Source organism: Crocuta crocuta, unplaced genomic scaffold (genome assembly GCF_008692635.1).
Source record: "Crocuta crocuta isolate KB4526 unplaced genomic scaffold, BGI_CrCroc_1.0 scaffold16, whole genome shotgun sequence".
NCBI lineage: Eukaryota > Metazoa > Chordata > Mammalia > Carnivora > Hyaenidae > Crocuta > Crocuta crocuta.
This window is the reverse complement of record NW_027531893.1, coordinates 913,559-925,998: the sequence shown is the minus strand read 5'-3', so window position 1 is coordinate 925,998 and position 12,440 is coordinate 913,559. Positions and strand designations below refer to the sequence as shown.

At 37.9% G+C, this 12,440-nt stretch overlaps 1 protein-coding gene across 1 annotated transcript in view; it reads right to left on the bottom strand.

Moving 5' to 3' along the window:
* WASL (WASP like actin nucleation promoting factor) overlaps nucleotides 1-12,146 on the bottom strand; it is a 61,235-nt gene extending 49,089 nt beyond the window's left edge. Inside the window, exon 1 of the mRNA XM_077773181.1 lies at nucleotides 11,960-12,146. Coding sequence (XP_077629307.1) covers nucleotides 11,960-12,076 — 117 coding nt within the window. The 5' untranslated portion in view covers nucleotides 12,077-12,146. The remainder of the gene's footprint in view (nucleotides 1-11,959) is intronic.
* Nucleotides 12,147-12,440: the final 294 nt, after the last annotated feature.

The following is a 12,440-nucleotide window of genomic DNA, read 5'->3' as shown; positions in this document are numbered from 1 at the left end:
GTGAATCACATAAGCAATTTCAAATTATCTAGTAGCCAATAAGTAAATTAAAAATATGTAGATGAAATTAATTTTAATAAATTTTATTGAACTGAATATATTTCTTGAATTGACATTTCAGCATATAATCAGCATTAAAATCTTTTATTTTTTAAGTTTCTTTATTTAAGCAAACTCTACACCCAACATGGGCTCGAACTCACGATCCTGAGACCAAGATTCAGTCACATGTTCTTCTGACTGAGCCAGCTACATACCCCAATATTAAATTTTTTTAATGTTTAGTTAAAAACAATAAACATTAAACCCCATAGATGGGAGGGCATGGGAGAAAGCGAGAGAAAGGAGACAGAGGATCTGAGGCAGGCTGCTTGCTGACAGCAGAGAGCACTATGCAAGGCCAAACCCAGGAACCGCTAGATCATGACCATGAACCTGAGCCAAGTCAGACTCTTAACCAATTGAGCCACCCAGGAGCCCCTTAATATTAAAATCCTAATGAAATATTTTACATTCTTTTTTGTACCAAGTCTTAGAAACCCAGTGTGCATCTCACATTTACCGCACATCTTAATCTGAACTAATAACACGTCAGGTGCTCAACAGACTCATGTGGCTGATGGTTACTGGGTTCCATTATGAGACAGCGAAGGTCTTTGTAATAAGCACTTTATTTTTAATGGGAAAGAAATGTCAATTTTTAAATAAGTCACTTGACTGCTATCAGAGGTGTTTTTCCAAAGTCTCACAACTAAATTTTACATAATATTTTGAGTTATTCAAACTGTTTCCTCATATTCTATGGAAAAATTCTGTTTTTAGAAATGAACAGGTTGGCCTGAGATCAAGGAAGAAAGATATACAACAATATAAGAATTAAATAAAAATGTAGCACTAAGAGAGCCTTCCAGGATATAGGTGAGTGTATGCATAAAGCCAATTCCCTGATTTCCATATTTTCTAATAGTGAATTCCTGATGGTAAAATTCAATAAATATGAACTGATTAGCTCTATATCAGCATTATTTTCAGGTCTTTTAATATGAAATTAAGATCATTCAGAGTATGTTTAATCAAATAAAGAACGATAATAACTTATGCTTCTCAAACTTCTCTAAATTCTCCTCAAAAATAAGATAAAGACTATACTCATTAGCTGCATCAAACATAAGCTTGAAAAATTAAGGATTCTTTCAGGATGACTTCAAATAAACCTAACAATTCCTATTGCAGGAATATTCTCCTTCTATCAGAGGTAAGAATTACATCAAACTTCTCTTCAAAACCACATAAACAAGAGAATGGTGTAAAATATTTAAAATGCTAAAAGAAAAATGCACCAACCTACAATTTTGTATTTAGCAAAATTATCCTCAAAAGTGGAAAAGTATTTTTTTAAGACAAACAGAAAGCGAGATAATTTGTTCCTACTAGACAAGAAGTGCTAAAAGTTCCTTAGGGCGAAGCAAATGATCCAGGTCAGAAACTTGAATATACTTGAAAGAAAAAAGTGTTAGAGAAGGAATAAATGAAGATTAAATAAATTCTTTTCTTCTTCTTCTTTATAAATGCTCTAACAGGTAACAGCAATAATGTATTCGTGATTATGGCTTACAGATCAGTGAAGTGAATGACAGCAATATTATAAGGGATGACATGGAAGAACTGGGAGTATTATGTTATAAAGTACTTCTACCACCCATGAGGCAATACGGTGTTTGATTATATATAGTTTGATTGATTATAAATATATATTGCACAATGTAGGAAAACCACTAAAAAAATTATTTCAAGAAGTATAATTCGGGCACCTGGGTGGCTCAGTCGGTTAAGCATCCGACTTCAGCTCAGGTCATGATCTCAAGGTTCATGGGTTCGAACCCCACATCACACTCTGTGCTGACAGCTTGCTCAGAGCCTGGAGCCTATCTTTGGATTCCGTGTCTCCCTCTCTCTCTGACCCTCCTCTGCTCACAGTCTATCTCTCACTCAGAAATTAAAAAAAAAAAAAAAAAAAAACACTAAAAAAAATAAGTAAGCATTTTTAAAAAGTCAAGAAATTTAAAAAATATTTGGAACTAAAATGAAAATATAGCTTACCAAAATTTGTAGGATGCAGCAAAAGCAGTGCTTTGAGGGATATTTATAGCACTGAAACACATATGAGTAAAGAAAAAAGGGAAACAGTCACAGCAAACCATTAAGAGCTTTATATGGAACCTAACTGTATTGGAAGACTAGAGGGGTAAAGTGGTGTTTTAACTTTTGACACTTTGTAGTGCATTTTGTGTGTGTGTGTGTGTGTGTGTGTGTGTTAAACAATAAGTGAGTGTTACTTCTGTACTCTAACACATTTTTTAAATGGCTAACACACTTGATAAGAAAGTTATAAAACTACAGAATGAAATTAAGACTTAAATAGTAAATAAAAAAGACTTGCTTTCTGAGTACACAATAGGTCAATTCTTCCTAAATTAATCTACAAATTCAGTGCTAGTCCAAATCAAAGCAAATATTTTTGGTGAGGGATAGGGGTGAGAGGTAAGGTCCTGAAAAAATACGAGACACAGGCCCATAAAAATAGCCAGAAAATGCTGAAAAGGAGAGTAATGAGGGACTAATGCTAATCAAACTGTATCATCTTTATAAAGCTACATTAATTTAAAATCTATATACAGGCAAATAAATAAATACAGAAACAGACATAAATAAGCACATCTGGCAATTTAGTAAATAATAAAGGTAGCATTTCAAATAGGCGAGAGGAAAATATTGCTCAATAGTGTGGAGATAACTAGCCATTTGTAAAACCATAAAGCTGGATTTCTACTATAGTTATTTTCCAAATCATTTCCAGAAAGATCAAAGATAAGATGTTTAAAATATAACCATAAAAGCACTAAAAAAATGGGAGTAAATATTTTTATAATTCTAAGCTATAACATTATTAAATAAAAATTTGATATAACAAATTATATTTAACTTTACAAAACTTTGAAACCTGGGGTGCCTGGATGGCACAGTCAACTGAGCGTCTGACTTTGGCTCGGGTCACCAGCTAACAGTTCATGAGTTCAAGCCCCACATCAGGCTCTGTGCTGACAGTTCAGGGCCTGGGGCCTGCTTTGGATTCTGTGCCTCTCTCTGCCCCTCCCCCATCGGCACTCTGTCTCTCTCTCTCTCTCAAAAATAAATTTAAAATTTTTTTTTAAAAACTTTAAAACCCATGCAATGACCAGAAATACCAAATATACTTTGTCAGAAGATAAATGACAAACTGCCAAAAAATACTATAATATACAATTACCATCTCTAAAGAATTCTTCACATCACTAAGAAAAAAAAATGATATAAAAGATCATCTAAAAATAAGAGCAAACAATTCACAGAATATCTATAAACAACAGACACGAAAAGATGTTAAACTTCACTAAAAACTACAAACCAGATTTTTTCTTAGACCATTAAATCTGTCAAAATTAAAATGAGTTTTAAATCCTAGTGTTTATGAGAATATATGGAGTTTAGAAAAAACTGCTTCAGAAAACAATTCAGCAGTATATATTAATATTCTTAATGTTCATGCCCTCCAACATCATTTCTTAAGAATTTATTCAATAGAATTACTTCAAAAGGATACATAAAAATATGTGTTTCAATGTTCATTATAGCACTGTTTCTAAAGGGAAAAACTTGGAGAGAAAAAATATCTATTGTTCTGGGCTGAATTATGGCTACCTTAAAGATATGTTGAAGGGCGCCTGGGTGGCTCAGTCAGTTAAGCACCCCACTTTAGCTCAGGTCATGATCTCACAACAGTTCGAGCCTCGTGTTGGGCTCTGTGCTGACAGCTCAGAGCCTGGAGCCTGCTTCAGATTCTGTGTCTCCCTCTTTGTCTTTTCCTCCCGACCTCTTTGTCTCTCTCAAAAATAAACATTAAAAATATACATACGTATACACATTGATGTTCTAACACCTGTTATGTATGAATATGACCTTACTTGAAAAGAGGATCTTTACAAATGTACCCAAGTTAAAATGAGGTCATTAGGGTTGACATTAATCCAATGACTGGTATCCTTTTAAGAGAAGACACAGACAGGTAAAGAACACCATGTGATTAGATATGTAGAGATTAGAGTCATGAATCTAAAGCCAAGGAACGGCAAGGATTGCCAGCAATACCAGAAGCTGAGAGGGAGGCATGGGATGAAGTCTCTCAGTGCCTCCAGGAGGAAGCAACTCTGCTGACACCTTGATTTCAGACTGCTAACCTCCTAAGTGAGCGAGAATAAATTTGCTTTTCTTGGCCATCCAGTTTGCAATACTTTGTTACAGCAGCCACAGAAAAATACACCCATCAACAGAGATTAATACAAGAAACTCATAAAATAGAGGATGTAGTAATAAAAAAGTATGCAACAGATATAAATGGACATGGAAATATATGAAATATGTATTAATACATGTGAAAATGATAAGTTTCCAAACAGTACATATATTACCAATTTTATGATAAAGAAAACATATTTCTCTGCCTCCAACTCCTCAACGAAATCATCCTTCTCACATGCTGGCCAAGGCAAATATGGGTTAAACTACTTCCCTCTGCAATCTTGACCTGCACTGACACCTTCACAGATTGAATTCACTCCCAAGGCCTCAATAATCAACACTCTGCAAAGGATTCCAAAAGCTTCACTCCTACAATTTCTACTATCCAGCTGCCATCAGGAGGTTCTGTTGGAATTCACACAGACAACTAAATATTGCCATTTTTTCCTTCACGACATTTCCATTATATAACCTTGGGGTGGCAACTAGATTTCCTCTAAGTGAACCTGGACTGACTGGTAGTGGCTACCTGTACGGGTGTGCTGAGTATTCGGAGACCACATCTGGACACAGTAGGAAAAAAATGCTATGAGCAACAGGTGGTGTCTGCCATGTGCACAAAGACCCTGTGACTATCCCTCATAACCCTTTTTTTTGTTCCGATGCTGCCACAATGCAGGTTCCTTAACCAGGTCGGGTCAGCTGAGAGAATGAATAAGAAAATGTTTAGTGAACTTTAAACTGTTACTTAATTATTCCTATTATGAATGTAATTTCCAGTTTTCCCCATCTCTAGATCCTTCCTATCTTGGTACTCTTTTAATCAAAAATCTTTTTTGCCTCTTTACTACTTAAGGACTAAAGCTTAATTAACCTCTAAGTTTGAAGTACAGTCTTCCAAACTCTGGCCTCAGTTTACCCTTCAAACTTATTATACATCATGTTCTGAAGCAAATACTATTCTCATTTCTAGCCATGCCAGTCTATTCAATATTTCCTAACACTCCAAGTAAATTTTCTACTCTAAACTCACACATTTCCCTCTACTTGAATTCAGGTGCTTCCTGCTCCTGAAAAATTGTATACCATTTAAGGTCCTTATGTTTAAGCCCCACAATGATGCATCAAATCTCATACTGATATATCGATCTTTCTTCTCTATTATTTAATTTTCTTTATATACTGGCTTGTGAAACATACCTTTTTAAGCAAGATTCTGGTCTTCCCTAGCTATTTAGTAAAAAACTGAGTTGTAAGAACTGAATCTTCCTACTCCCTCCATGTATTTTAAGACACTGGTAAAATGTTACATTCTCAATAAATCCTCAATACTTGATGGTGATGATATTTCATTAATAAAAACAGAGGAAATTTGGATTTCTGATTAGCTTTATGTGCTGCATACAAATCAAATAGCTCCTTTACTATAAAGAAAATTTCTTAAGTATTTAGGTATCCTCTAATATTTTAAGGCAACAAAAGTATTCGCCATAGTGGAGGGAGAATTTCACTTAAAATATTTTATTTTGGAACCAAAGACATGATAAATAAACATTTCACCTCTACTATAATACTTAAAAATACTATACAGTTTTAGCTTCTCCAAATCTAATATAAAGGTTTAACTTTAAAATGAAACTTGAAAAACATTTCATTGTCCAAAGGTTACTGTACATTTGGCTTAGGATAATTTTGATCTCATATCATTTTTTTAAAGCATTCCTAGATGTCTTTCATATTTTCCTTTTGTTTCAATTTATCTGGTATTTAATGAGTACCCCTTTTACAAAGACAGATTTCTATAGTAAATCTTCAGTTCAAGTTAAAAGTAAGTTTAAAAAATCACTATAGCAGAGGAACCACAGGGCCAAGGATACTGAGAAACCAAGTAAACTATCAGAAAGCCACAGTAATTAAACTATAAATCTTTCAATTGACTCTGTTTTCTAAAGGGGGCTTTTCTAAATTTGCCTCTTTAGCATTACACTCAATTAATTGGTCTCTTTAAAAGAGGGTCACAATTCCTCTTAAACACATTAACTCCAAAGTGAAATTAATATTATCTAAATAATCTCACTCTCCTATATTAATATTATAGTCATTAATTCTCCACTAGTTTTATAATACTGACAGATACAATAAACAAAAACAGGATATCTGTTACAGTATATTTAGGAATAGGGTTAAGCATATCAAACATCACCTAATTACTAAACAATACTTAACCACTTAAAAATACTAGATTGTTCAGCCGTACACCAATTAAGAGTTACATTTACAGTTAATGATATATATTACTGTGGACAAGAATGTATAAACTTGTTTGGTTTCCAAATCTTTACAGTGAAAGCGACCTCTATACTAATGCCACATTCTATAAACTCCTAAAAGACACTAATTTATAATGAAGTTCAACTCTATCTGCTCTTGTAAACCTCAACTTTGAATAAGTCTCTAAAATGACCAAGTTAGTTCACTATAACTGTTAAATCTAACACTTAAACTAAAATTGTCTTAAAAATCTTCTTTATGCCACTTTTTCACATGCTTCTCCAAACAGCCAGAACACTTTACATCCATTATAGCATTATCCTCTGAAATCCTTAAGCAAGCCCAGTTTACAAATCTAAACACTAAGGCTCATACTGGTTAAAAAATTTCCCTATAAGCTAAGAATAACCAGAAATAGGGGTTTTATAGCCCAGATCTGCTGTATTCTTCTAAATCTCCTCCTATACTTACAGTCTACCCAACATGACACTTTTATACTCATCTTTTTCCTCTACACAAGGTTGCCCTTTCAGTTTTGTATATTCCAAATTCCATAAATGTTAACATTTTTCTCTTTCCATACTCAAAGGTGAAATACATTCTCAGCCCTAACTTCTCACCAATGCTGCCTTAACTCAGGCCTTCATCAAAACAAGATCTATCTAGGCACCTCTCCCTGTAAACCTATTTAAGAATTTAGAACAGAAACAAAGTAACTGTAAGACAGCTACTGTTACCCCCTTTATTAGTTCAGGAGCTGACTTAAACCACTTTGTTCTTATAAAGGAAGACTTAAGTCCAGATAAAACCTGCATCAGAATTGAAGATTTTAACAATGATCGAACAATGAGAAATGCTGAATGAGCGCTCAGGAAACACAGGAGTTAGCAATTATAATTAATCAGTAAGTATTCAGTGATCTGTATGCTAGATATTAAAAAAATCAGAGAAGACTAGGTAAATATAAGGTCTAATCTACCATACTTAAATATAGGAGGAGAAAACAAAAAATCTAATGAAAGAATGTAAGTAGGTTAAAACAAGTGCTGAGGAATCAAAAGAAACGAAGGTTAAAGATGGTTAATAAAAATGGCTTCTTAAGCACCACTAAATCTTGAAATAAACTAGTTGAACATGGCAGAGAAAAGCAGCAGTCAACATTACCAACCTCAATCCCTTCGGACCACACAGATGGTTGCAGAGGTAGTATGAGGTTTTATTTTTCCCAATCCTTACTTTCTTACTTATTCAGCACTATATATATTAAACTCCACTTGGCAAGATAACATATACTCTAGAGAAAATAAGCTACATCACAGTACATGAAGAACAACAGAGCTAATTACAAAACAAGACCCCATCGTGTTTTTAACTCTTAATTGTTCTAATACTACCAGCTAATGAATTGCATCAGAACTATTTAGACAAAAGTATATAACATATATTGATATATTATATATAACTTAAATAAACCTCAACTTTCACAAAATCTATTTTTTAAACTGTGGCAAAACAGATTTACTTAAGATTCACCTCTTCCATGAAACCAATCACCAATCTAGAGTTTAATATACAGACATATTTCCATTTAGTGCAGTATGTATGTTTCTGTAGACTTTTTCTGCTGGTGGTTACACCTGTCTTTAACCAAATTCTCTTCCTTCACCTGCTATATCTAAGAGGAATGAAATCCTGCTAGAGACTTTTTAATTGTCCTGGAATTCCCACCAGCAGTGCCTTAATTCAGGCCCTCATCATATCTTATGTGGACTATTGTAAATACCTACCTGATCTCCTCTGTCTCCACTATTACCTTCAATCCACTTTCCACAGTGCTTTCACCTTTCTCCCAAACTTTCTAAAAGTCATATCTGATCTTGTGGTCCCCCACTAACTAGTGCAATACTTCCTCAACTGTATCTCTCTTACATCTATGAAATACACATTATTATCTTAATAGGGTAGAGAAAGTCTGTAGTAAAATAACAACCAAAAAAAACTCAACTCAAAAAACCCAACTCTGTTTTAATTTAGTCTTAACTCACAAAATATGTATCCAAGATAGAAGGGAAACATACTAGCATTTAGTCAAATGTGTTTCAGGATTACCATATCAGTAACCTTCAGCAGTGGTTCTCAAACTGATATGTTCAAGTCTCCTGTTCACCTTATAAAAATAAATGCCCAAGTTCCACCTCAGGCCTACTATTATCTACGGATTCAGTCTAGCAATATTTGTAATCTCCACAATATTTCTAATGCATACATAAGTTTGAGAACCCAAGAAGAAACTCTCCTTGCTCCATAACAAACTATTCGCTGGCCTCCAACTTTCCAAGCTGTTTCATTCCTCTCACCCACCTGGGAGGTACCTACTTATCATAATATTCAGGTATCACCCATTCTAAAAAGCTTTTACCCATTTTCTCTCTCACTATCCTCTTTTAATCTCCTAAACTTTTATGAAAAATAGTTAACATCCATATATTTACATATGGTCCTTCTAATCCACAAACTACTCCGTAAGACAGAATCCCTATTTTTTTTTTAATATTTTATTTATTTCTGAGAGAGAGCGAGAGAGACAGCATGAGCAGAGGAGGGTCAGAGAGAGACAGGCTCTGAATCTGAAACAAGCTCCAGGCTCTGAGCTAGCTGTCAGCACAGAGCCCAATGCGGGGCTCGAACCCACGAACCGTGAGATCATGACCTGAACCGAAGTCGGACGCTTAACCAACTGAGCCACCCAGGGGCCCCAGAATCCCTATTTTAGAAATAAGNAAAACAAGAAAAAACAGAAACAAAACAAAACAAGAACCTTGTCGTAAGTGACCATATGAGTTAGAACTCTGGTGTGCTGACTACAAAGCCAAGATCTTTTCCACTGAGACATGCAGCCTCCTATACATCACTCTGAAGTATTGACTTATTCATCAGCTTACACATTTGTTTCCCTTTTTAGACATAGTAAGCTCCTTAAGGGCAGGCATCGACCCTGATTTTGACCTCAGCATTTAGTTACTCAATGTATATGTGTTGAGTCAAAGAAGGAATGCAGCTCCTCCAGAACTGGGACTATAACTACTTCTGTTTCATTTCTTGAATTCTTAGATAGAGCTCTACCTACACGTCTTCCCTAACAAATTTGGTCTGACCTTGTTTTTTCTTTTTTTAAGACAATGTATTTCACTATTTTTTAAACTACAAAAAGCCACACAGTCAGCAAAGAGGAAAAAAGGGATTGTTCAAAAACATATGTATTATTCTTACTTTATTCTCAAAGACCTGGAGACTTCAAATATTAATCTTCACAAAAATTTCATACCACCAGAGCAGGCCACTAAAGAGTGTGATTTTAGATGACAGAAATTCAGAAGATAAAGGTGACTAATAAGAGACAATATAAAGATACTGAGCACTGAATACTGACAGCTTATTTGGGAATCCACTTAAGCTAACCAGAAAGAAGGTTATCTTTCTCAATCACAGTATTCGTTCAGATCTTTCTTTTCTTGAAACTCATAAACATTACAGGTAAGCATACAGCAATTAGTCAGTGTATTCGTGTTTAAATGTAATGTCCTTCCTGCCTCAAGTTAATGTGTCTGGTATGTAAAACAATACAACTACTTCCTTTCTGACACAGATTACATAGCAAATGTAAATAAACCGGCAAAGTTTTCATTTGCAAATAATGTAACATTTGAAGACCTGGAGATTCTCCTAAATTGAAAATATACAAAAATTAATGCTGCTTTAAGAATCTTATTACATTCTAATTTTATCAGGTTTGGGTGGGGGGAAAAAAGAAGTGATAATTCCTTTAGCACCACTTTTTGAAACAAATCAGTAACAAGCAAGAAAAAAACCATTATAAAACAACATGATGTAGTGCAAAGTACAACAGACTAGGCATCAAGAATCCCCGTTTTCTAGTTTTGGTTACCTTCCTAAATTGCCTGTGTGACTTAGGGTTCACTGGCTCAGTTTTCTCATTTGTTTAAAGGGGGGAGAGGGGTGGCTTGATATCTTTAAAGTTGTTTCTCAAAATACTGATTTTAAGCCAGTCCTCTTATTTCATTCTGCTCATCAGTAAAATGTCACCGACATCTGAATTGAATGTAATAATTCAAACTCCAGCAGGATACAAAAGGTTGATGCCTATAAAGTTAACAATTAACTCATAAGGTAACTTTCCAGAAACCGTCTCATCCTAACCTCTTAAACAAGCAGGTGCAGCCTAGTTGGACAGATTTAACCTAAGAACAGTTGTGACACTGCGCTGCTGACATTTCAGTGGCGTTCCCTGGGTTCCAGCGGCACACGCTGCGCAGGTGCTAACACGCAAAGAGGGGAGAAAGGAACCCCAAGAGCGTTTCAACAAACTCAGCCACGGCCCAACCCAGCCACCGCAGGAAGATGCAGCCTGACAAGGCCTACCCCACAGAGCAGAACCTCCCCACCCCCAGAAGTGCCAGCAGCCAATGTAATGAATGCTTCCGTCAACAACACACATTCCCCTTCCCACAGCAGAACTGCCTGCTCCCAACCGGCCATCTGGGGTTGGAACAGGCCACACAGCACCAACCTAAGAATCACTCTCAGGCCCCGAAAGGCCAAGAACTACTAGAGATTGCGGTTCCCCTGCGCATGGTTGTGGGGAGAGCAGCACCTCCTCCCACAAATGCAAAAAAAAAAAAAAAAAAAAAAAAAAAATCAGTGGGGTGGAGTGCAGGAACCAGGCCTGGTCGAGATTGCTGGCGAAATCAACGCTGGTTCTCTACAGTGGGGAGCAGTAGCATTCCCTGCCCTCATTCTGAACCGAAGCGCTAGACTTCATTCCCTCCTGAGATCCTAAAGGGAGATTCAAAACCACATTCCGGTCCGCTTCATTCATATTTGGGCTTCATTCCCCGACCAACTCACTCCTGAAACCTCTGCCATTGTGAAAGGAGGCACCCCCCGATCAAGCGACAGGAGGTGAAGTGAGGGCCAGTGCAGAGGCCCGGGTTTTAAGCTCGAGGAGCTCGTGCAAGAATAAGATCCCCCTGTGGCCCGACAGCAAAGTTTGAACCAGCAGCGAGGGCGCAGACCTGGGCCCGGCCAGGCAGGGTTCCGGGGCAGGCCTGCGGAGGTGACACTTCCCAGCTCACGGGCGGCTTCGGGAGGCGGTGTCCGGCGGCCCCGGCCGGCACTGCCCGGCACCCGGGGAGCCGGGCTGGCTGGAGGCCTGGCCGGGAGCCGGACCCTCCCCGCGCCGCTCCCGCCTTCTTCCCCACTCCCACTTCCCGACCCACAAGCCCGGGCCCGAGAGGTAACGTCAGGGGTGGCGACGCGGGTCTCGGCCACTGACCACACATTTCTTGCCGAGGAAGGTGAAGAGAGACTCGTTCTCCTGCGGGGTGAGCAGCAAGGACCCCACGTTGGTGACCCTCCGCGGTGGCGGCTGCTGCTGCTGGCCGGAGCTCATGGTTTCGCCGGCGGGGTTGCGAGTCCAGGGCCGTCTCCAGCGAGTAGGCGAGCGCTCTTTCCCCTCTCGGTGACAGNCTTGCGCCCGGCGGCGGCGGCGGCCTGCAGAAGAGCAGAGCCGCGCGCCCCTGTGCTGCGGTCGCACACCTTTCCGAAGCGTCAGTGCAGACCCAGGGCCCCCTGCCCAGAATGGCTGTTGTTTCTGGGGTGCGGAGGCCGGACGTCCACACTGCAGGTCAAAAAGGTCTGGAATCTGGAAACGGAAAACTGGGAAGAAGTGACGCGCTCCCCTGTGCTCCTCTGTGGTTTCGGTCAGAGCCGCAGGTGCCTGGGGTTTCTCAAACTTTGTCCAAACTGCAGCAGTG